Consider the following 27,827-nt stretch of genomic DNA (forward strand, 5'->3'; position numbering starts at 1 on the left):
ATCTTGGATACACATTTCAATATTCCGTGTTTACTCACCAAGTAGGCTGGTCTATCGGCTTTGCTCAGGAAACCATACGCTGAGCCTTGACCTGAAATGTACCAGATTTAAAGAAGATTAGTTGTTATATCGACTTTTTATTATTTTCAATTCTATTTATGTTACCCTGATTGTGTTAATCCGTGGTTCTATTCAAGTTTCTAGGCAAATTATTTAACAAACCTCATAAGATATTCATCTAAGCATCATTCTACGCCATTGATGTAGTTGAACGATATCCTTAAATAGTAAACGAATCGACCAGTCCCAATTATCCTTAAAAATAATGATCCCAGAAAGCTTTACATTTAAAAACGTGAAAGCTAAATGCTAATGAAAAAGCCCTTACTAAACTAGGGCACCCCTAAAAATATAGTCATAACTGACTACGTAATATGCTTACACCAAAATCTGTTCCACTAAGTGCTGATTCAAGGTGAAAAATACCAAAGCTGGTCGAACTGAACAATTGCTAATTGTTTAATTTTAACCGTCTAATCACAATAAAATATTTTATTAAATATTAAAATATTATTACTAAAATTAACATTTAATATTTAAAATATTTAAAATATATTAAAATGATGCTCTTTCTATCGAAATGTTCGATTTACAATTAGAGCATCATCTTTTTCACGACATGTTTCGGTTTTCAATGAACCATCTTCAGGTGTATAATCGATATAAATTCAAATGTAATATTCTAAGTGCAATCCTTCGTCAGATGTCAAAGTACAATTGATCTAGAAGAGGATAACTGATATTTAATGGACATCTGACGAAGGATTTCATTTAGAACATTACATTTAAATTTATATCGATTATACACCTGAAGATGGTTCATTGAAAACCGAAACATGTCGTGAAAAAGATGATGCTCTAATTGTAAATCGAACATTTCGATAGAAAGAGCATCATTTTAATATATTTTAAATATTTTAAATATTAAATGTTAATTGTAGTAATAATATTTTAATATTTTAATATTTAATAAAATATTTTATTGTGATTAGACGGTTAAAATTAAACAATTTAATCATCACAATATGACGCAACATTATCATCTCAGAACAGTTGCTGTAATTAAGCACTACTCAATACTCACGTTTGACAATGGCTTACGCGTTCACGCGCGGTTTGTGTACTGGACTCAAACTGCTACTACCAGAAATAAATCTTACCTTTTGAAGATTCTCGCATTAAGGAACGTATTGAAAGTTTCAGAAAGACTGAATGACACTAAGTCTTGTCAGGCGATCAACTTTTTCAGTGCAATAAAAAATTCCGACGTTTCTGAGACTTTGTGTTTGCTCCAACCGATGTTTGTCGACTTTATGCACTGTGAATAGTTGAATAAAGCACGTACGTTATTCCATTTAACTGATAGAATTATAAAGAATAATCAACACATCATTCTGCTCACTAGAGAATCTCTGAAACGTCTATTTTTGATATTCATCAACGAGGCTGATCACACGAGAAGACATAGTCGTGATTCCCCCCCATCCTCAGCTTTGATCTACATTTTGATAACCTTCCGTGTTCATAGGGTGATCCATAACGCTTTCATATGTCTGACGTCCGCTACACTTTATATATTCAGATAATTTACTATTTGTGTAAACAGATTGCGTCATAAAAAACAACCCAAACAACTACACATAACCCCTTTACGCACACAACGTCGGAACCGATTTTCGCTTTGTTACTACGTGAAACAGTCGCGGAAGTAACTTCATCTGTTTCTTTTCCTTGCGGTTTGATGTGCACTTGTCACGGACAAATCATTTCCATTGTTACCAAATGTTGTTACCAGTGGACATAACGTTGTCTTATTTTCTACTTACTTAAATATTTCACAAACAGTTGCAAAAGATTTTCACACACGTTACGTTCATAAATACACGTGTTCGCACCTGCGCAGAGAGGCGACCAAGCAACAGGGATGACCTTGACTCAAATGTCGCAGAGGAGGTTAGGAGATTATTACACGTTCTTGGACTAGCTTCTGATATTATGTTTGTACGCCTGTAAGTGAATAAAGTTGTCATGCTCTTTAAATGACACGCATGCGCACAATGATGTTTGCATGCACCTGGCAGAGAAACGTGTAAACAAAGAGACTCCCATTTAACGTCTTTACCAGTCAACACTTGGAAAGTTAAAGAGGAGATATATGCCCGGAAAGACACGTACAATTAACATTCGAGTTGCAAAAACGTTTTGTGTATATATTTTATGGTACATGTAAGGCGTAATTTAAAAAGAAGAGTTAGGAAACAATAAGAAATATTTTCTCTACGCTATTATAACATTATTAAGAACCTTCAAACTTTATTGAAACTACACAAGAATGCTTCAAGGGCTATTCTGACCTTCAACATCGACTGAAATCTCTCTTCATTTATCTCCTTGACATCCACTGTCTCTGCCTTCCCACGCTTTCCCTGTCTTCAGATAGTGTCAATGATTTATTTTTATTTTGATGGCTCAATCTAACCTTTGTTGAAATGGACTTTTTGTGCTTTCATCAAAACTTCTATACATCGCATCACAAATCCCCCTGGACAAAATGTTCTCATAAAAACTACTTTTGTGAAATACGATTGAACATAACAGATAAACTGGTCTGTCATGGGGAAGAAGTTTATTACTAGAAGCAAATTAACCTCAAAGATTTAAATGTATATGTACTACTTGTTTCATTAATTAATAACTCTTTGATTTTATTTAGGGGGTTTATATGATTCTCACTGTGTTTTCTTTACGGTACGGCCTCAATTTTAAACAGTATTTAAATAAATTTATGCTTCAAAGGGTCAAACTAATGTACAATATTTTTTATATAACTTTTATACTTAAAAATCCTACGTATGAAAAGTATTTTAAAAAGAAATTAATTTGTACAGTTTGTAAATGCTCACTTTTAATTTCATTAGGATACTGCCTACACTGCTATTTCATGTTCCTGTCGACAGGTTTTCCTTATATTAATCTTTGTTTCGTAACAACAAAATCTTAATGAGCTTCAGTATATACGTCTTGTATTACATGCATTAGAATTGTTTGTCTGTTGTTTCGGTGTAGTTCTAACATTTTACTTTCCGCAGTATGGTATAAATCTATTGAATCAACAATAATTATGCTGAATAATTTAGAAAATAAGCCGTATTTTGTGCAAAAATGCACTACATCACACTTCATGCTTAGCCAATAGAAGATGTACAGTTTATTTCCTCCGGATATTCATAAAAACACTTTACGAATTATATAAAACTGGAAGTTATCCCTCATTTTAACCTATAATATCTACCAACATACCAACATGGCGGCCGTGTTAACTTTTATTGTGAAAGAAACAATATCGCCAGTTAATTTACGGTTATAGTAACTTACCTTAGGAATTATAATTTTTGAAGAAAAACAAATGACAAGATGAATGCGATAATTAATTTATGTATCGATTACACGAAACAGAAGGAAATTAAAATCAAACACCGAGGACAGACACGTTTAAAAAATGAAAGACTACCACACTACACTGATTTCCCATTTAAATCTGTCCATTGGTCATTTAAATATACAAATATTGCAGTTTAAAAACATGATTAATAATCATTACGTGGAAAAAATTACTTTAATTATCGTTACTTACAAAGGCTCTATAGTATAACAACTACACAATGCATTTGCGTGTATTAAAACACAAAGTGGAACAAAAGTTTCACATATTGCGAGCTTACAACAGATGTAATCATTTTTACACACGCCAATCATATAAGCTTGGCATTGAAATTCTAAGCTTTTGCTAACTAGTATATTTTCACGATAATAAATGGTGTAGTTAAATGACAGATATTCTAGGAATAATAAATACAAAATAAGAGTACTTAATACTTAAATGTGTATGCAGATAATAGACAACTATGGATGTAACATACAGTAATGAAAATTAACAGAATAAAAATGTAAAATTCTTACCTTTAAATCGCATATTCTTTAGGGGAGCCTCTGAGGTTGTAATTACTTACATGATTTAAAAGACGCGATATATATTTTATGAATCATGTTAGGTTTCAAATATACACGCAAGTATTACCAGTTTCTGTATTAATATTAACAGAATAGAATTGCCACATTTTTATCGCTTACTGAAACATACGTAAACCATTATATAAGAATTACTTTGCGTATAAAAACACTTACCGCGTTGAGTAAGACAGTGGGATGTATAAAAGTCTCATTAAATCAAGTTAAACTAAGTACCATTGCAGTTAATTCACACTCCCGTCACGAGGTCATTTTACCGCTCACATTTTAAAATCTCGCGACATAGAATTAAGTCATGGCGACGAAGGGTCACATCTAAGTTTCTTAACTCCGTTCAAGCATATAAAATGGAGAGCTAGAATCTTGACATGACATTTGCCAAAAACTTTGGATAAATCTGTAAGAAAATCAGTCACTCCAACTGGCAACCATATTGCCATGACACTAAAATAAAGATTATCATAAAAAAGTTTATATTCCTGGAAAACTTTAGTTTAAGTACTTGATTGATGATGATATAAACCCATGGTCACCGGTTATGCAGCTAAATTCTGTTCCCTTATGTACATAACATGATTAAGGGTATTTAAGAACGAGGTTCTAGGAATATTTGGATCAAAGTGGGAGTAGACCTTTATTAAAATCAGCGTTCCGCAACGTTTATGACAAGGACACATCCTAATTTATCAAAGACACGGCGAAACACCACAAACTTTCTCCTCACGAAAATGATGTACAAAACTACATGTGGCCATAAATATGTACCCACGTATGAATCTTTGTCATGTAAGAATGCATGCTATGGAAAGAACATAACAGCTATCGAATAAAACTATCGATATTGAACCTGTGTGTGTTTGTTTAACCTAATATGTCTTCATATTTATACTTACATAGACAATTAAATAATATGGTGTAGCATAAAGGTACGAATTTCATTTCAATTCTTTAAATTTTAGTAGAATCAGTGTTAGTAATTGAATTCCAGGCAACATATAAATTCTCAAATTTGAACCGAACAAGAATACTAATTATTTATTTTAATCCGTCTGATCACAATATTTAAAATTTCTTATAATTAAGATAATAAAATATCATTCATATTCCGTATCGATTGATCGATTTACATTTCGGAACATTTACACAACATGTTTCGGTTTTTATAAAACCATCATCAGGTGTAAAATATATCTAAGAACTTAAAACTCAATTATTGACCCACACCTATTCGAAGACACTAATACTTCTGGACATATCGGGACACTCACTCCTACATCTTTGGCCGATATGTACATCTAATAACATTTAAGAAAAACAACACCTTCGCCCAAAAATGGAAAAACAAACGTAATGAAACATCACCAAAAAACTACAGAAATCATAATTGAGTTTTAAGTTCTTAGATATATTTTACACCTGATGAGGGTTTTATAAAAACCGAAACATGTTGTGTAAATGTTCCGAAATGTAAATCGATCAATCGATATGGAACATGAATGCTATTTTATTATCTTAATTATAAGAAATTTTAAATATTGTGATCAGACGGATTAAAATAAATAATTGTTATAATATTCACAATATGACGCAATTACACTATCTTAAGAATACTACACAAATCCAAGGGTGTAAGAGGTAGACGTAACCTACCGGATAAAACCCAACATATTTTAAACCCGTGAACATAAATAATCAAAATACTGGTGAAAATACAGCTTGCAATCCAACAGAACCCCAAGATCTTTAACACACTGGGAGTTCGTAATTAAAATATATACTGTTTATTTTACGAGTGAAAGATATGATCGTAATTTAATCTAAATTAAGATTCATACCAATATCCAGGCAACAATTTTACACAGAACGAATATCATGATACAATAGTTTATAATCGTCAATATTTTTAATATTACTATATATCTTTAAATCGTCAGGAAACAAAATATAAATGGAATTGCAAATAGAGTCGTAAATATCATTAATAAATATATTAAAAATTACGGAGCCTAAGGTGGAACCTTGAGGCACTCCAGACTTGACAAGATAACAGAAGGAAAACGTTCCAGAAATGCTTACAAATGATTGTAATATTCTATTATCTTACAAAGAACATAGAACGGGGTTATGCAATGACATTTACCATAATCTGCACAGTCAGAGACTGTTTCAACAGGCTTCAGTTTTACTGATTCGCCCACATTAATCATTAAAACGTACTTGGGATTTCTCTCTTTATTTATATTATTTTGACAGATTTTCCTGTCAGCACACATAACTACGTAACTTATAACACATGTGCATGGTTTGTAAAATACAATCCTAGTGAGCAAAACGAGGAAAATTATACATGTTAGCTTGAAATAATGATATTCCATTGTATTTATTAAATATTTTTCACGATTAAAAATAAACACTTATGAATTCAACTAAAAGAAAAGGTATATTTGTTTAAATCTTGTCAGTCTAATCACAATAAAATTCCTATTAAATATTAAAATATTACCATAATTAACATTTAAATATTTAAAATATATTAAATGATGTCATCATTTAATATATAATATATATAATATAATATATTAATATATATTTATTGTGATTAGACTGACAAGATTTAAACAAATATATATTTATCACAATATGACGCAACTTTATCATCTCATAAAAGAAAAGGCTTCAGATATAAAACACGCCAATACAATTTTAAATACCATCACGAAAATACATTTTCTGGAGTACAATCCACTCATTACTCGTTATTTAAATATCCTACTAATAAATAACACACTTTAGTTTCAGACCGTGCAATAATGGCTTATGAATAGTCCCATAACATCATTAAAGACTACATTTTATTAAGAACAGATATATTACATCACATCTGGAAAAAGACTGATTGGCTAAACTTTCTCGTAAAATAACCCCCCAAAAAAACACCTCAAATCCAAGCTGATAGCACTTAAAACAGTTTTATTCATCCGCGTAGATACATTTAAAATAGATTCACGTCACACTTCTGAGAATATTTTAAACATAACCTTCAACAGCTCTTTGAATACGGTAATGGACATTCTGGTTCCATTAAGGCATGGGACTTCTCGATTATCTGAGACTACTATTAGCTTCTCAAGAACGAGTATGGTTAGGTTAGGTTGGTACTTACAAAACTCTATGAATGTGTTCTAATGGGGTAACTTTTGCTGTATAAACTACTCAACGAAACTGTGTAATGTAAGCGGGACAGCATAAGCACGTGTTTGAACAAGGAACGATTATATTATGACTATATGAGAACAAATTATACTTGAATAAGTACCATAAAATAACTGCATTAATCTTTATAACATTTCAGTAAGTATTTATTTCAAAAACTTAAAGTTTCTCCTTTACCAATTTATTCTTGTGTAGTTGAATTCTCTTACCCATGGTTAACTTCGTTAAACAAGGATCAATTCTCTCTTGTTATGGTGTTTTAATACGAAGATCTTCAATTCCCTTGTTTCCTACACGAAGTGACTCTCGTTAGCTACTTGTATGTGAAAATATAGTTCCGGTGTTATTTCAGGAAACATGTTTTACAGTACAACCAGTGCCATCTGTCAAAAGCAAGTGGCAACAACGTGTTCGAGTATCGACTATGAGCTCTTGCCTCGAGCGACCTCTCACTGTATATCTCATCATGAACAAACATATTTACGTGCAAACTTGTAAGCATCGCTATCACGTCAGATGTTCGCACGGCCACCATATTGGCATTATTTAAATGCAGTAAATTACAATGTGTAAAGCTGGTATGGTCTTCAATCGTTATGATATTAATGCCCGAGTTTTAATAAAACCCGCATTTTATAAAACCTAAAATTTCATTACCGTGTTTACAACATTCCGCCATCTGTCCATTTTCTGAGCCATATAAATCCAATCAACACACCGAAATCTACTTCCTTGCGTTCCATTTTAATATCATACATTCAATGGAGGCCTTCCGAGTCGGATTCCCCTTTCGACTTCCCAGATAATTCTGTAAGCATTTTCCATTTCACCTTGCGTGAACATCTCGTCCTTCCAAATTTTGGTCACACTAAATATGAGGCGAGAATGGTTAGAAGTGCTGCCTCGTATTCGGGAGGTCCTGGGTTCAAATCTCGGTTTTCAGGTCGTCTGTCTTGACAGGTACTCCGTGTATTACTTCATTCACTCAGGGGACGATACCTTTAAAATTTACTTTTAAAATTTATTATTCCCTAATAATCCAATCATCAGACGCCATATAATCTGAGTTGTATACAGCTCCTAAAAAAACTTAAGCAGAACCACGTTCTGTATTACACAGATTTCGACAAAGTATGGAATAATATATCTTTAACCCTTGAAAAACCTGTGGTAACTATATTTACCACCTACTGCAACAACCAGTAACTCAGATTTTTATTCATGAATTTTTACACGTCTCAGAATAAACAATGATTATTTCGTTAAACAGAAATAACCATTTATTTTTTTATGGAGACGTCTTGTGTTTTCTTTGAGGTACGGACTGAATACTTAAATATTATTAAGACTAGCTTCGGCTTCAAGCAGTTAATACTATACCTGTTGTTATAAGACTATGAATTCCTTGATAATATAAAATTATGCTTTGTCTATTATAATTAATTATATAAGGTCATTGAAGCCAGAACTCACTATATTGACAGTGACGTGTGGTAAGATATGCTGTCATGACGCAGATTCTTACTATATTATCTATCTGCTTTATTAAATCCACCGTACCCCTGCATAACCTCATTACAGCCACTTACCACCCTCACAATCTCTTTCTCACCTTATTACCACGTCCTATTACTTTCTCAGTCTTACGAGAGAATTTTTCCCCTAGAGATTTCTCAATAAGAGCTGTACATTCCCCTAGACACATGACCGTCATATCTTAACCCCTTTTGGTGATCAACCACGAAATTCCTCGTGATATAATTTCCTAAACAGCTATCGTAAGTCATTTTTCTTGTGTAAAAATATTTTCATGAATTGTTTTAAAAAGATTTGTACACTGTATTTCAGGACCTCAAAAGAATCTGGAAAAATTATTGATTCGTCTGTCCTGTTAAGTAGACGGAATGACAAATTATAACTTTATTCTCCTATTTATATAATAAATAGTGACCACAAATTATCTGAACGGTTTCAAACTAAAACCAAAAACTAAACGCATACACAAATAAAGCTTACGTAAATCGAAAAACTTTAAAAAAAATACATTTTTTAGTATACGGGAGAAGTGACGTAACTCTAATGATGCCCACTACGAGCGCATACGTCAACATGACAGTAAAATGGCGACTGAATGCAAGAGTTTTAATTACGGTACAATTAGTCTGTAATAGCTCGAACTCTGCATTCGACACAGCAGTAATATCTGAGATGGCGTGGTAGTGTTCCACAAATGCGCGTTATAGTCGGCGCAGTAGTTTTTGGCCGGCGGAATATTCAAGGGGAAGGCTAGGAGCGAGTCTCTTTTGCTGACTGCACCGAGGAGCTCGTCTGACTGAACGCCCAAACAAAAGAAATGCACTGACCGTGCCACCTCAGGTACACAGACTAGGCTCGTCCGCCAGCTTATCCACCGGCCAAAAGCTACTTTACCGACTATAACTCACAGTGACTCCTGTAATGTTTCTTTTGTATACTGAGCTCAATCTAGCTGTGCCTGTGGTTGACGTCATGTACAAGTGTTTGTGAGGAGAAAGGTGATACTAGCTTGTTCGAGCGCTGTGTGAGTTGTATACAAAGAAAGAAACTGTAAGGAAACTGAACTCAATGTTATTATATTACGACTGTACATCTACAAGAGCATTATGTGGCGAGACCTTCAAAGGTCACTAAAGGAACAGCTAGAGAGAACACAATGTAATGTTTGCATTGTTAAGTGCTGAATATTTCTGAAGCTATATCGCACATAACCTAAATGGGGTACAATATTATCAGTATCTTCCGTTATAAAAGTAATTTACGAGTATTGTCTTGCATAATTTGACCGCAAACAAGATAAGGAAAGGTTTGGTTAGCAAGCCATTCCTCTATTATTTAGCGGCTACAATATTATGTTGACTCACGACGACTCAGAAACTCCCTGAGGAGTAAACCAAATTATTTTTCTGCACGCAATTCTTTCATCATATGAGGCAAACGATCTGACAGAATTGATATTACGATAGCAAAAACTGTGGTTTCGTTGTCATATACCAGATACGTAGTGAATTAGGTGAGAATCCTAATGGCAGGTGGACGTACGACGTCAAATTGACAAGCACGTAAGAACATGAGTGGGAAATATTCTGGAACAAAGTTACCGTTAATATTATATGACACAATCATACAATGTAGGATTTGAGGTTTTCACAGCGGTGAGTTTGAAGATTTCTGTCTTCTGGGTTGTTGCGCTGTGTAGTCTGGTCGATGTTAACCAACGTTTCAGAGGTCATACTGCCTCCATCATCAGAGTATGAAGATTTCTGTCTTCTGGGTTGTTGCGCTGTGTAGTCTGGTCGATGTTTACCAACGTTTCAGAGGACATACTGCCTCCGTCGTCAGAGTATGAAGATTTCTGTCTTCTGGGTTGTTGCGCTGTGTAGTCTGGTAGATGTTTAACGTTTCAGAGGTCATACTGCCTCCGTCATCAGAGTATGAAGATTTCTGTCTTCTGGGTTGTTGCGCTGTGTAGTCTGGTAGATGTTTAACAACGTTTCAGAGGTCATACTGCCTCCATCATCAGAGTATTAAGATTTCTGTCTTCTGGGTTGTTGCGCTGTGTAGTCTGGTAGATGTTTAACGTTTCAGAGGTCATACTGCCTCCGTCATCAGAGTATGAAGATTTCTGTCTTCTGGGTTGTTGCGCTGTGTAGTCTGGTAGATGTTTAACAACGTTTCAGAGGTCATACTGCCTCCATCATCAGAGTATTAAGATTTCTGTCTTCTGGGTTGTTGCGCTGTGTAGTCTGGTCGATGTTAACCAACGTTTCAGAGGTCATACTGCCTCCATCATCAGGGCGATGAGTATGAAGATTTCTGTCTTCTGGGTTGTTGCGCCGTGTAGTCTGGTAGATGTTAACCAACGTTTCAGAGGTACATGCTGCCTCCATCATCAGAATACAGAAATCTACAACCATACTATACTGTCACGTACATCGGTACTGAATAAACCTATACACAACCTTGATCAATATTAAAATACCAGACGACATTCTAATCTTGTACCTTACGTTAAACACTCTGCTAATGATCCAACTTTGTCTCGGTTTATATGACGTGAATTCACTTTGCTCTGTAAGATCTCAGAAATTGAATCGTAGGTGTAACACCCCCCCCCCCAAAGAAATCTGATGATGAGCACACTAGATATCACATTACATGCTTCAAGGTCACAGTGAAATCGTGCAACGTTGCAACACGAATGGGGGGAAAGGGGTGGGATGAAACGTCATCAGAGTGGCCAAACATAAGTACGGCGTGTTGCGTGTTTATAAAAAGCAAGGCTGATTTTAGAAAATATTAGAAGGGATACGTTGTTGTTTTAATAGATTTCTGGGTCTGACACCGTGTGAAATGACTCTCTAAAGTTAAGTTTCAGGACTACAACGACAAACACAGAAAGCCACAGCTTACGGAAATCCAAATAATAAATTATAACAAGTGAATTTTGAAGCAAACAGTCATTCTATTGTCTAAAAGTAACTATGATAATCGTATCGAAAAAAGGATGATACTTATTGTTCCAGGGACAATTAACATTATCACTGATGTTTGTTAATATTATTTATTTTATTTATTGTTCTGTCTGACGACAGGTCCATATGAACAGGATCCTTCCATCCTTTTCTCGGACTGGGACCTGTTCATATACGTTCTTGGCAGATGATCCAGAAGTGGTTTGCCGTTGCCTTCTTCTGTGTGTGAATGGAGTAATTGTTGGGATGCCACAGAGGAAAACTGCGTGTTGCCTAGACCACGGCCTTGCCCAACACAAGTTATAAATTCGGGCACCCCCGGGAATCGAACCCGAGACCCCAGGATTACAAGGCCAGCGTTCTAACCGTTAGACCACCGTGGTGGTCTGTTTGCTAATAGAGAATGTTAATTAATTTTAGACTTCGTGTCTGTTGTTAAATGTTTACTGTAGTCGTGATGTGATCTCAGCTGCTTTTCAGGCTTAAACTACACCGTGTGTAGGTGATAACCTAATTCAATTACAACTGTGCATTTGCGGTTTGTGGAATTAAAACTAATAGTGTGTAGGACCCTTATCTTTATACAAATATTTTCAGGACTTGCGCCAGAAAGCAATTTTCACATAAGCTACTTAGTCTGCCAGTTCAAGGTTAGCCGTTGATCTCACTTTAGCACGACAAATGTCTCGAGAAAAAGTTGCAAATGCATTTTCATTATTAAAGTCTACTGAAGTCAGCGTCGCCTCGGCAAAGGAGACTACATCCATTCAAAACTTCATTTGTCATGTACAGTGGACACTTTGGCCAATTTAACCGGGATTTATTGTATTTATTCTCTGATTTAACACATCTACCGACGAATTTTAAGTCATTAACGGAGTAATTCAAGTGGCCAAAGACCCCGTCACTACTTCAAAAACACTAACAACAACGAAAAACAACGCAAAAGCGTATAGAACCTAAGTTAAAGATATTTTTTTACATAAAAGTTTCTTTGGATATTTTCTATCGTCTAATAAAATGATAAAATTGAACGACAAGATTTTTTTACAATCGACCGACAAAAAAATGTCATTTTAGCTACAAAGTTTAAGACTTAAATAGCAAAGGAATAAATAAACATGTATACCAAAATTTTGAATTATATTATAGGGGTTTTACGGAGGTGTGCAATGATTTCAAAGATGTCAGCGGTTTACGATGTCAACGAACTGACATGTATGATAACCTAATAAAATTGTATTAATTTATTAATCGGTTTCAAAATTAACAGATTCGTATTTTGTGAACAGAAATTAACTTGTTGCTGTAATGGAGACTCATTGAGTTTTATTTTAGGAAACAACTTGTGTTTAAATATTATTTAGATTAACTTCATCATTAGTAGGAGCAATAATTCTGTGTTGACTTCACATCATAAAATCAAATTAAACATCAAGATTATATAGAGCTAATCTTAAGTTATGTATCAGGAAGCCAACTTGGTTAATTCCCCGGTAATATCTCGGTGTTCGCTTCGAGAAAGCTATAAGAACTGGAGAATGGTTGATGATGATATACTAATCCTCAGATTTAACCAGAAACTTTCATAATGGAAGTCGGAAGCAGTGTAGTTGATCTCACGTCACGTGTCAGCAAAGTCACATTCTACCACATTCACAAGACAAAACTTAGGACGGAATAATAGTACGTCGTCTGGTAACTATTACTACATGTTACTTAAATAAACTGTCATAGCAATTAAGAAAATGACTTATCTTAAATCACGTAAAATATACTTTGTGAACGTAAGGACGAATTTATTTACTTTGGCAGGACTGAGTAGCCTAAATCTGTTCTACATGTGGCTTACAGGAAGTAACGTCTATAAATTGTTTTTACAAAATTTAGATATACAAAATGATTTAAATTTCTACTAATTCTTAAAGAATTTATTGGGGGAAAATCATTTAAAGCAAAAAATATAAATAACTTTTTCTTATATTCGCCAAGTGTTCAGAGTTACAGCCTTTTTTTACGTTGATGCAACTTTTAATATGGTGTCTGTTCATTTTTACAACGTAAAACAATTAATTTCAAAATACCGCCCAGTTTAATTTCCTAGTTTACTATTAAACAAAGAAAAATAAATTTGGCAAATTCTCCACCCCCCCCCCCCCCGTAAAAAGACCACAATAATACTAAGCGATATCAAAGTCGTAACTTAAAAACTGTGACGAATCTGAGAAAAAAATTTACATTTCCTGCTCCAAATGGTTATCTCAACAACGTGACTGAGTACTGTATTAAGAGTTTTGAATTATATTATATCATTTAACATATTAATAAAAATTTCTTTACTCATCGTAGCTCCAAAACAAACAAATTCATTTTGCAGGCAAACATTCCAGAACAAATTTTAGAACACGTTATGTACACGTAAATCAGTAAAAAATTTTTTTAAAAAATCAGCTACACGGGCACATATAAATTATATAAATATAGCGTATCTTTCATTAAAAAACATTGTATGAAAGAATTTTCAGTTGTTTTATTTTTAGGAAATTACAAGCATTTTCACTGGCACTGACGACATCTACCAATCACATTTCGTATTCAGCACTACGTCATCCTTTTATTTCCAAGTTACTTGTAGGATTTGATATCCCTAAAGCTTGACAAAACCAAACTCCCATTGGGTTACCCTAAACATCAGAAAAAAGACCGATTTTATGGATTTTCTTAAGTTCACTATTAAAAAAGCGACTTTCCCCGTACTTTTCCTAATTCACACGAAGCTGTGGTCCATATTGAATTGGGTACCTTGAAGAGACCATCCTAAATTTTTAATTTATTTAATTTGTTTGTTTTAATAGACAAAGGAATTAGTTCAATACATGCATGTTTATTGGAACATTAGTCAGAAAAATATTTCAAAACATCTATTCTACGATCTTAAGTATAATAAATTTTTATCGGCCTACCAGCCGTGTAAGCCGACTTAATGATGACAACACCAACGTTTCGAGCACCACCTCCGCCCTCGTCCTCAGGGTGGTAGCCCGAGAATAATTTATTAAATCTATTCTACTTTTCTAATAACTCAAACCTCAAGTCACAATTTATTTACGATCAGTTTTTGAAACAAACTTCATTGAAATTCATCGGTAAGAACAGATCAAACACTGAAATTAGTTTCATAAATAAATAAATTATTTTCACATCTAATTATTATGATTTTAAAAGTTCATATAGAAATGCATAATTAATAACTCAAAATCAACTACAATATTATTTTATTTAAACCTTCTGAGAGGAGACAATGTAAGAACAATGATTAAATTGGAGTATAATATTAAAATTGTTGTTGGGTGCATTACTGAGGTAATTATAATTATATTAACGAGGTTTAGGTAGAAATTCGTGACGTATTTATTAGTTGCCGGGGTAACATGTAAGCTTCTGCTCCAGAGAAGTAGAACTGAACATTAGATTGGAAAGGAAAACTTTATTGCTGCAAAGTTTCCTTTTTGTGGGGTGAGGACTTTGAAGAAGAAGAAGAAGAATACTGTCCCTTGTGTTTTGGCGAAACGCCTCGGTGGTTGGCTGAAAGATTCTGGTAGCTGATCGGTCCAAAGGGAGGTAAGTAACCGAATTTTCAACGATTTCCTCCTTAGTGTTCGGACAGTCGAGTGTTTTATAGGTTTCAGCTTTGAACACTAATGTAACGACCTACAAAAAGAGACTTACAAACTCTATACTGGATTCACATAATTTATATTGTACGTTTACACACCAAATTATATTATTATCAACTCATTTCTTTACTTTTTTAGTTATTATTATTATTATTATTATTATTATTATTTAGTGTTCTGTCTGACGACAGGTCCATATGAACAGGATCCTTCCATCCTTTTCTCGGACTGGGACCTGTTCATATACGTTCTTGGCAGATGATCCAGAAGTGGTTTGCCATTGCCTTCTTCTGTGTGTGAATGGAGTAATTGTTGGGATGCCACGGAGGAAAACTCCGTGTTGCCTAGACCACGGCCTTGCCCAACACAAGTTATAAATTCGGGCACCGCCGGGAATCGAACCCGAGACCCCAGGATTACAAGGCCAGCGTTCTAACCGCTAGACCACCGTGGCCATCATTTATTTATTTAGTGTTCTGTCTGACGACAGGTCCATATGAACAGGATCCTTCCATCCTTTTCTCGGACTGGGACCTGTTCATATACGTTCTTGGCAGATGATCCAGAAGTGGTTTGCCATTGCCTTCTTCTGTGTGTGAATGGAGTAATTGTTGGGATGCCACGGAGGAAAACTCCGTGTTGCCTAGACCACGGCCTTGCCCAACACAAGTTATAAATTCGGGCACCGCCGGGAATCGAACCTGAGACCCCAGGATTACAAGGCCAGCGTTCTAACCGCTAGACCACCGTGGCTTATTACCTTTTTAGTATCCACAAATAATATTCATACGCCATTTAAAATTGTCTACTCTATTTCGTGATGTTTTATTTGTTACAGTTTATTTTTCAGTGACTCTAAGTATACAGCGTGTATGTTGGCGTGTCAAAAGCATTCATGGATGACTAACTTTCCCCACTACGTCCAGAGTATTATTAAAGGTGACGACTCCATTAAGAGAACGCTCTGGTTTGTGAGAACGTTTGATCGTTATCACCATAATCCAGGAGTTGAAAGTTAGGTTAGGTCTGATGTTTATATAATGTAAACTCTCAAGGACTGAATAATTATTATGATTTAAGTATAAGAAGCGTTCTTAGAAAGCAAGATTACTTTTACAACAAACAAATATATATATATATATATTTCTGTACCTTTCGTAACTTAAACTATCTATGACTGCTGGAATTCCAGGAATAACATTAAAATAGAATCACACGCGAAAACAGATAGAAGAATAAATAAAGACGTTTCTACATATAAAGACTGGAAGAATGAAAGATACTATAAAATCCGATTATGAAAATACATTTTCTATATTTCTTTCAAAGAAATATTGAGTTCTATATCGTTTAAAACTCACTTCCCACTGATATTTCTTTCTTAGAAGCTAAGTGGTACTACTTTTCTCGCGTAGGAATACACGAAGATACCGTTTTGTTCGTCTGAAGAAATTAATATCGTAATTAAATGTAAAATGTTGTAAAATATAGTTCCGCTTACATCCTGGGATACTTATCATGGTTATGAAGACGTATCTATTATAATTTTCCGATTATTGCATACATAAGTGTAGTTTTGCATACATTTACAGGAGTAGTAAATAGTTGAGATTGCATATCGATAATACCAATGCCTCCGCCAATCGACACAATCTCGAACCAGCTCCAACATCTTCTCAAGATACATCTTAATATCAAACCATAACTTTTCACTCCATAAATAACTATTTTTCAGAAGCAAAATTTGAGGTTCTCACGGTGGTAAAAATGGCCGTGTGCTGAGGTTTGGCGCCATGTAGTCTGGTAGAAGTTTACCATCATTTTAGAGGTCAATGCTGCTTCCATCATCAAGGCGATAAGTAATGAATCCCTGATAATGGAGGCAGCAGGGGACTCGTAAAATCGGTAAACTTCTACCTTGACTACACGGTGCCACAACCCAGAAGACAGCAATTTTTGTGTCTTTCATAAGGTTTCCCCATAATTTTACTATACATTTTACTCTCTTCCTGTCCGATCTATATGTCTAGCCCATTGAAACCTAATTTGACTGATCTAAAAGCGGAATTTGATATGTTAAATCACGCAGTTTAATTGAACGAACCTTCATTTCTGTTGAAATGTTTATTGAAACATTATTTTTGTACATAGAATTTAAAACACAAAACGTATGACTTTTTTTACCAAATAAATTAAATGCAAAACTCTTCACGACGACTGAAGCCAGATTCCTGCCAAACTCAGACACCGCCAGACCTCTCCACACGCGCCAACACAACTTCGTTTGCATTTCTTGCTACCTTAGTCGTCATAGTCTTATTTTCAAAATTTCCCCCATATCTCGAACGGTACACTCGCTGAGTAAAGCATGACAGATATTGGCTATTTTAGAAGCTAATTATTACTTTATTTAAAGTACGTAAAATTTACTTTTAAACTTAATAAATATTTACTGTAATTTACATTTTATATCTCGAATCAACCGAAAAGATGATACAGGTGGACATGTGTTAATGACGCATCACCCAGTAGGGGAATATGAATTAGGCTCTATCGGACGTTTCATACAGGATGATTGAAAAATCACGAAACTCATATCAAAATATTTATTAATGGTTGCAAATCAATTAAGTGCAATTCGATTGCTTAGATAAACTTAAGGTATTGCTGTGGGAGTACAAGAGCCCGCGCATGTCACGTGATGATGTAACCTCGCGCCAGTGCGTCAGTCGTCCTTCAACAGTCGAAGTGCAAGGATGTCTTTTTCACAAGTGCAACGAGTGTTCATTGTCGAACACCACCTGGCATCACGTTCTTAATTAACTTTCCAGAATGAGTTTAGGGACACATTTCCCGATTATCCTTTGTCAATCAAATCAATAATATCTCGTCTAGTGAACGGTTTCCGTGGGAAATCTTCACTGGGTCGTTATATACAAAAGAAAAATTTTGAATGCATGCATCGCTGAACGCGGTGAGCCTTTCCAACACTTGATTAAACATTTCTTTTTTTATATAATTTCGATGTGTTTTTTTATATGACAAATAGAACATATATTGGGAATGGGTTACGTAAATTTTTAATCACTCTGAATATAACAGATATCATGTACAATTATTTCCACTCGGGATACAAATAATTTTAATAAAATTTTATTTAATATAGATTTAATATCATATGAAATATAACCATGACCTCTTTCAAACCACTGATTTTAATAATCACTTCGCTTTTATTTATGTGTCTATATATATTTTTGCTGATTAAACGCTTAAAAGTGAAACAAGAGTGAAAGTTAACGCAATATCGGCCATTTTGAATTTTGAAATTCAACGTACGTCATAGAAAGTAGATGAAAAATAAACAACATTAAAGAATTAGTTACGTTACAAGCCATTTTAGAGGGCGTAATATTTTAACGAAGTGGATAAGACCTATGTTAGAGCAAGGTACATGTAGAAAAAACCCTGTATTTTAACCTAGACCCCTAGAGTTATCAAGACCCCCAGTTGACCTAATAAAAATACTGCAAGAGACTTTATTCTGGGAAACTTGGCACATCCGTAGTGCAGCAAAGCATTCATCAGATCGCTAGCCACAAGCCAGGGTACTAACACACAGCCTGCTGACTTCGGTTGAAGGAAGTCTTGCAGTCTTGCAAGTAAATACATTATTCATGTTGAACAAGCGCGGAAGGAAAATAAACATACAGGAAAAATAAGAAACGTAAGTGTAAAATACACCACAAAAAAGGACCATTGATTAAATTAAACTTTTACGAAATTAGACACACTGTCGAACCTATTTGTTAATTAACCAACGAACATTCTATATTCTAAGCCTAGATCTATAAAAAAAAACTCAGACTTCAGTAACTTTGTTGGGCTTTGGTTACCTCGAGTTGTATTTTAAAATCATCACCTCCCTTCATTTCCTTGGGCAAGGCCGTGGTCTAGGCAACACGGAGTTTTCCTCCGGGGGCTTCCCCGGTTTCTCCGTGGCATCCCAACAATTACTCCACTCACACACAGAAGAAGGCAATGGCAAACCACTTCTGGATCATCTGCCAAGAACGTATATGAACAGGTCCCAGTCCGAGAAAAGGATCGAAGGATCCTGTTCATATGGACCTGTCGTCAGACAGAACACTAAATAATAATAAGATGAGGTGGTCTAGCGGTTAGAACGCTGGCCTTGTAATCCTGGGGTCTCGGGTTCGATTCCCGGCGGTGCCCGGATTTATAACTTGTTTTGGGCAAGGCCGTGGTCTAGGCAACACGGAGTTTTCCTCCGTGGCATCCCAACAATTACTCCATTCACACACAGAAGAAGGCAATGGCAAACCACTTCTGGATCATCTGCCAAGAACGTATATGAACAGGTCCCAGTCCGAGAAAAGGATGGAAGGATCCTGTTCATAATATATGGACCTGTCGCCAGACAGAACACTACAAATAAAATAAATAAATCATTAATTCCTAAATATCCTCTAAGTTGATATAGGTTCTTTAAATGACCTACGAACTAATTAAACAAACCTACAGCAGGTCACTGAAACGAGGTTTCGGACGACGGAGGCCTAAATTCGAAACAGAAAGAAATTACCTTTGACATTTTGTTGATCAATTTTAAGTCACGTAACTATAATGCCTCGTGGGTTGCAACCATAAACGAAGGTGAAACGATAGCTCGACTAATGAATCTCAGAAAAATAATAATAGTTTTGGTTAAAATTCTGAACATTATCCATCGATACGATATTTCGGGGACTCATCAGATAAAATAAGTTTGACAAGAGATTTATACTCTGTGGGGTCCCTTACAAGGGCCTAGTCTCCATCAATAAACAACCCCTAAAGTCCATACGATAGAAACTCCCGTATATGTTTTACTTATTTCGTCATTCTGCAGTCCTTGAATGACCTTGGCCGCCTCACATAAGGTCCTTAAACGCAGGACCTCAGTATCCTAGCGATCAAGGTCAACGGTAGAGACTTCAAGGTCACTATCATCAGTGTTTCACAGCGTCTGTGAAAAGGATAATTTTCGAATCCCGTTTATATAAATGTCACCAGTATGAGGTATAATTCTGATAAAATTAATTCAAAATGGAAGCAGTATGCATATCCGAAACGTCGATACGCAATCAAGAAGTCTGCACTTCGCAATAAACAAGTAGACATCTAAACTCCCATCACTGCAAAAAACCTCAAATCCCACATCAAAATTTAATTAATCAATAAAATCTTCTTAACGGCCTGAATTAACACATTGTATAGTATTAAATTAACGTTCTACAAACTGAGACAGCTAACAGGATTTGATTGGCTTAGTATTCTTTACGTTCAGATATAAAATTGAATACCACTGTCTCTACAGAGACGTGAAAGATAATATTACACCATCACATGAACCTGATTACCCCATAAAGTAAGCTTGCTCTTTCGAATTTAGTAAAGAATCTCTCGCCTTTTTTTTAAAAAAAAAACACGAGATGGCTTCAGTTCTGTAGACTTTGTGGACCCGACGCAGGCGCTGTGAAGTTTACTACAGTAAAGGCATAGAGCAGCATCCCACTGGATGCTGTAGTAGTATCATCTGACGTGTGCCGTCAAGAGGTCGACGGACATTCGTAATGGGACATTTTCTTACCTACGAGAAGTATGAGTAGACTTTAATAGTCATCTCCGAGTATCCAGTACTACAAAAACAACCATGGTCTCCTGCACGAGCCTTTGTGTCTTTCTAACGTTTATCTTCCTAGCAGGGATTGGTAAGTCTCACAATTCATTAACCATTATAATATAAGTTCTTTGATAATTACAGATACATTTTCCAGTCCAATCAAATACGACCTTGTAAAAATAATTTCCGTTCGGTATTTAAATTCAATATTAATAAAATTTCTAACTGAGTGTTTAAGAACATGGTTCTGAGGTGATTTAAATTGAGAGAAAACTATAGAAAATTTTATAACAAAAAATTTCACACAATTTATATTCTGTACCAAATATTACGATGATCAAATCAAATACTATCAGATGGTCAGGGTATTAGCACACAAGGGAGACAAAACATGCCTACAAAATTTTGATTATAAATCATGAAGCGAACAATGCCTTCGGTATACCTAGGTATAGATGACAGGATAATATTAAAAAGTGTGCTTATTAAAATGAATCCATCTAGCTGAAAATATGAACTTCAATGACTCTTATGAACACCATAATGAAGTTAAATTTTAAAGGGTTTTGAACACGGTAGTTTACACTTAAAATTATTCATTATCAGGATATTTTCCATCGTCTGTTCTTTAAAATCACGACGTTTCGGAGGCTGGTTCTGTCAGTGACGGAGACTAGCTCTGTCTAAGGGACCCAACAGAGTAGGTACCTCTCACTGAAGACGGATACAGAACCAGCCTCTGAAACGTCGTAATTTTAAAGAACACACTATGTAAAAAGTCCTGATAATGAATAATTTTAAACAATAATGAAGATTCTCGAGAAAAACTGCTCAAAGGAGTTCACTGGTTGCTTGCTTTTTTACTAGTTTGGTTGGTTGGTTAGTCAGCTTAGTTAGATGTACAGTTCGAACTAGTTATTATACTTCAAAGTTACCATAAGACTGCCTACATAATGGAACTTAAGAAGTTACGTATTAATTAAATGTCTTAACTAGTAGGTATTAAAACACACATAAATTATATGTACACATAAACCAAGAACGTAGTTATTAATCTTTCTTAAACGGGTTCGAATACTATTACAGACATTTAGTAACATGAGTTTGTGTCAACTTAAGACCGGGCTCTTGCTAACTGTACAAACATTTTAATCCACATATAAATCTTCTGTCCTTCCCTCGCTAACAGTTCCCTGTCCTAATCGTGTTAATCCATTACCATCAATCTTCATGTACCCTAACATATTACCCGTGAATTCGACGGGAATCACTTATTTTGTACTGAAGAGTAATACAGTTGATTTCAGAAATATTATTTTAAATCATATTTAAAGAAAAACTTTTATTAAAGTTTCTTTGTAAGCTAATTTAAATGTGAAAACATCTTCACGGCGAATAAAGCCAGACTCCCACCAAACGAACACTCCGCCAGACCCCACCATAAACCCCATTAGAGCCTCGTTTGCATTTTTGCTATCAGAGACACCACAGTCAGAACTTATATATGTTATATATGTTTAAAAATCTTTTGTCCTTTATTAAAATCTCTACTAATATGCTTCAACTTCCAAATTCTTTCCTTAAACCATGCTGTATCAATACCTTCGGTTCTTGTACAGCAGTCAATTTATTCCTCCTAACATAACCTCTGAGCCAATCCTTACTGAAAAACCTACAACAGCTTTTCTCTTGTCTTACAATGCCATTGCATCATTCTTTAATGATTTTAAATTATTTACTCATGGTATACTCCCGCTGGCTTTAAGAAGTATATGTTGAAACTATTTTATCTTGTTCGAAGTCTGACGATGGTATCTTTTCAGTAAAATTGTTCTTTTTTCATTTCGTCCATTGTCAAAATTATAAAACTACGACGTTTCGGAAGCTGTGTTATATTTCTGTCTTTAAGTTAAAACGCGGTAAGAGGACACAGTTAAATAATGGTCTCTTTCATCTTTATGTGTTTATATAACGTTCAGAATTTTAATAATTATAGTTATTCTAGTATTTTTAACATATAATATTTCTAAACAATATAACGAACTAATATGACAATAATATTATCCAACTTTGGTGTTTATATAGCGTAAAAAAACTTTATATTTCTATTAATTTGGAATTTAAATTTTAAAAAAAATTGAAAATAACATCTTTCGAATGTTTACTTTTATGCATATGAATATCCTTTAACTTGCGTCATACGACTCGGGTCCTTCACGGGTGATTACCCCAAACCGTTGACTGGTTACAGTATATAACAAAATGGAAGGCCGATGCATGCAAATGAAATGTTTTTCCTTTTCTCATGTTTTAATTCGCGACAGATAAAAAGTGAATTAGTTGAAATTTAATCCTGAATCCTCTACAATTTACGTCGCTAGCACACAATGACCTATGATACGTATTCGCGTATAAGAATTTTAATTTTATGAATGATTATTATTCTGAAAGGAAGAGACAATTATACACGACGCTAAAAGAATATTAATGACAAACATTAACACAAGTTAGAAACATCTGGACAATAACTTCGTTACGTGGGATTTGAGTTTCTCACTACACCGAGTATGAAGCCGGTTGTGTTTTACGAAGGACTGTCGTGTAGTCTTTATATATATCGATATACGTTCCAGAGAACTTACTGCCTCCATTTTCAAAGTGGTGACCGAGGCAGTAAGGTTCTTTGAAAAATCTTTCGATTTGAAGATGGCTGTCTTCTGGGTTGTAACGTCGTGTATTCTGGTAGAAGTTTGCCGACGTTTCAGAGGTTTCCCTCAGCCAGTCGGTGGGAATTATTTATCCTATTTCAAACCGTTCTGGAATCATTCAGTTTTCGAGGTGAGTGAAGGGAAAATAGAAAACAGTATTATTCACATAAATTTATTGTTAATTTTTTAGAAATTACGTCACATAAAAGAAGATGGCTGTCTTCTGGGTGTTGTGCCGTGTAGTCGGGTAGATACTAACTGATGTTTCAAGATAACAAGACAGCTAACTTCATACCGTAGCAATGTACTTAATCATCAGCTGTAACAACTTTAATCTAACAGTCACTAGTGTTGCCATCTATAGAATTATATAAAGGTATAAATTTGCTGCGTACACTCCAAAAACTGTCCGTTGCTCCACAATGGTTGCTAATAGGACTAATTTTCATTAGTATTTGTTATTTGAAATTATCTTCCGACGAATGGCACATCGGTTTTGAAATATCCTGTATATAAAAATAATTGTGTACCTAAAGAAGATTATACGTATAATCTTTCCAAAGTGTATATTGTATAAAAGCTTTATATATTCTCTCTTGTTAGATGCTATCGTAACAAACTACAATTCTTATAAAAAAAGGTTTCAAACCTAAAAAAAACTTGGTTTTAATAAACTTTTGTCTCAAAGAATTTTCGACGTAATAAATATTTGTAACAATCTAATATACAGGTTTTAGTACCGCGTCTCAATATACGGTATCGTAAAGATTATAGAGTTATTAAAGACCTTCAACTCGCTGAAGATAATAGGATATCACACTTTCCTTTAAAAGGCGTTTGAAAATCACTAATGAACTCTGATAACATCATTATTTCTAGAAACGTAATATCAGAATTCAGATTTCGAGAAAAAAAGACCGGCTACATATACTCCCTTCTTGCTTGAACCAAAATGAAAATTGAATGCGATAGTAATGGAGCGTCAGTTATATAAGAGTCCAGAAACACACGGTCAAGGTCTATTATGTAGCCTGTGCAAGGACCAACATTACGAGTCATGAAGTATAAAGTCCCCTCTTAGGGCTTAAGACGTCTCCAGCAGATGGTTTAAAATTGACACCAATTACCTTAATCCAACATCCACAGGAGATATTTAATTCTATACAGTCAACCGAATGTCTGCGGCCTGGTAAGACACGTAGTGTTTAGAACTTTAAGGCAAAATAACACCGTACCAAACCCAATAAAATTTAAAATTCTATCATTAGTGTGTTACTATATTATATTTAGTTCAGATTCATAACAACTTATTATATGCATGGTGTAACAATCCTACAGCGTTTCTCAGACTCTACGAATTAAAGAAATGATTTAAAAAAATTAAGAAAATGTATTTTAGAAAATAAACACGACTTAATTTTATTACGCGTATTTAAGAAAATATCTTCCGGTAATAAGAGAAGGCACAATATTGAATGATACGAAATAGAAATAAATTACTGTTACGTCATCAGTGATAAGAATGCCACACAAAAGTTTGCGGACTCCCCAAATGCTTGCTTTAGCATTTCATAGGTTTCCGTAGCCGTTTTGGCGGGTCTTTGGCAAAATTTGATGCACACGCCATTCCGAAATCGCAGGAGGGTCGGAGTAATGCACTACCAAAACGCCCGTAACTAAGAAACAAATGCTAATTCGATGATGCCGGCTGGCACACTGATTCACTATGAATGTAGGCCGCACCCCCTAAAGCCAGCAGCTCGTACTACATCCGGTTCGCCCGCTATTGACACAGTCTTGAAACTTTCCGATCGCACCTCGTAGAAACAAAAACGCTGAAATTATTTGGCTATTAAACAAATAAAGAACGATACTTAAAATTTATCACAGTGGTTAAGGCCAACCTGAAATAGACAGGGGACCAACATTCATTAAAAATGTAAAACAAATCTATTATTTATTAATAGTTAATTTAACAACGCTGTCAGTACCTCGCACTATATGAAATTAAATGATAGGACGATTAACATGTAATGGTTTGGAATAAATGTGTAATGAAATTTAAGCTGCTATCTCCGCATTGGACCGATAGAAAAAAAGAATATGACCAGAAAGCTCAGTTAGCCGATCACACGGCTGGGGTTTAAATCCGTTACTTCCGGGAAACAAAGCGGCGACTGCTAAGCTCTCGCGAGCGACGTTCGATAAAACTCGAGGTTTAGAAGATGTAGTCGACAGAACGGCAGATCTTGATTAAATATTTACCGATTTATTTAATATACTGTTTCAGCAACATTGTTTATAACTTATCAGATTAAAACTCCAAGACTATTAAAGGATTATAAAACTGTCGTGTATAATTATAAGTTCTATTACGGGACGTCTGATAAAACTTTTATGACACTACGACAAAGTTCAGAATAGATCGTGTCCCGGCCAAAAGTTGAGCCGTTACCTTCAGACGTAATAAAACTATAGAGGAATGTTTTATTAGCGATTTTAAGTCTATGGAAAAAAACTGACAGAATATGTAAACAATTTACTTTAACGTCGTTCTACTTTTGTAGTTAAACAACAGAACCAGAGTTATGTAGGCAATGTATAAATACGAGGTGCGATCGGAAAGTTTCAAGACTGCGCGAATAAAAACCCGTACACTTATCTCAGGTATTAAATTCATCCATCACCCTCGAAGTAGTTCCCCTGGTAGTGAACACAACGATCCCAGCGCCGCTGCCAAGCCTGGAAGCATCCCTGGAAATCATTCTTTGTCAGCCTGTCAAGCACCATCTGCGATTCTGCCTGAATCTCTTCTATCGTCTCAAATCTCCTTCCCTTTAGCTGAATTTTCATCTTTGGGAAGAGGAAGAAGTCACACGGAGCTTAGAAAGGAAGTTGGGGTCGGTTCTTGCAAGATCTTTGAGCTCCTGACAAACGAGAAGTCGATTCTGCTTCTGGTCCTCAGACAGGAGCCTTGGCGTCGCATGTGGAGTTCTTCCTTTAGAATCAGCTGACAGGTCCCATAGCCTATCCCAACAATGTCGCACAAGTAATTGATGGTACGACGTCGATCTTCGTGAATGGCCTGCCGAATCTTCGTAACATTTTCGGGCGTTGTGCTCGAAGATGGTCGTCCAGAACGCTCGTCATCATCATCGACAGAGGTTCGGCCATTTTTAAAACGTGAATGCCACACAAAAGTTTGTGCACGACCCATTGCGGACTCCCCAAATGCTTGCTTTAGCATTTCATAGGTTTCCGTAGCCGTTTTGGCGAGTCTTTGGCAAAATTTGATGCACACGCCATTCCGAAATCGCAGGAGGGTCGGTGTAATGCACTACCAAAACGCCCGTAACTAAGAAACAAATGCTAATTCGATGATGCCGGCTGGCACACTGATTCACTATGAATGTAGGCCGCACCCCCTAGCGGCGGAAGCTCGTACTACATCCGGTTCGTCCTTTATTTACACAGTCTTTAAACTTTCCGATCGCACCTCGTATTATACATTTGTGTGTGTGCGTGCGAAATAGTCACATGGTACAACCCCATGTTTTGCCTTGTGGGCCTAGTATCATAACAGAAGAGTTTGGATTCCATTTAGGCTAAGTAAAGCAATTAGTCCCAGTCTTCTAATAGAATCTATGTCACCATGAACCATAATCCTCGTCTTAGGAGTTCAGTGCTACTTGAATTACGCTCCTGTAAGCCCCGTGAGATTCAAACATCTTTCAGAGATCACACACTATCACTTCAGTAAGTTCAGATGAGGTCCAATGCCCTCAAAAATATGAATTTAGGTCACACTCAAAATTATGACGTTACTTTACGACGTATTCAGAAGCCACCTGATCCCAGGATCATTCATGTGTTTTACAGACAACGTGTGTACTCCACGCAGGATAGAAGAAAGTTGTCCCTTATGTTTGGTTTACATCATTAA

At 35.3% G+C, this 27,827-nt stretch overlaps 2 protein-coding genes across 16 annotated transcripts in view; one reads left to right on the forward strand and one right to left on the reverse strand.

Moving 5' to 3' along the window:
* The window catches only part of Slob (Slowpoke binding protein), a 543,833-nt gene that overhangs the window by 196,025 nt on the left and 319,981 nt on the right, over positions 1-27,827 (reverse strand). For 14 of the 15 annotated variants that reach the window (XM_087354943.1, XM_087354941.1, XM_087354942.1 and 11 more), the window contains one exon: positions 39-91. The exons of the other annotated variant lie outside the window; for it this stretch is intronic. The gene's annotated coding sequence lies outside the window, so the exon portion shown is untranslated. The remainder of the gene's footprint in view (positions 1-38; positions 92-27,827) is intronic. 15 annotated transcript variants of the gene reach the window in all.
* The window catches only part of LOC110836537 (uncharacterized), a 99,292-nt gene continuing 92,518 nt past the window's right edge, over positions 21,054-27,827 (forward strand). Inside the window, exon 1 of the mRNA XM_087354949.1 lies at positions 21,054-21,264. Coding sequence (XP_087211075.1) covers positions 21,207-21,264 — 58 coding nt within the window. The 5' untranslated portion in view covers positions 21,054-21,206. The remainder of the gene's footprint in view (positions 21,265-27,827) is intronic.

The sequence above is a fragment of the Zootermopsis nevadensis genome, unplaced genomic scaffold (genome assembly GCF_977971745.1).
Source record: "Zootermopsis nevadensis isolate Lab colony 2312 unplaced genomic scaffold, Znev_1.0 Znev_ptg000024l, whole genome shotgun sequence".
Lineage (NCBI taxonomy): Eukaryota > Metazoa > Arthropoda > Insecta > Blattodea > Termopsidae > Zootermopsis > Zootermopsis nevadensis.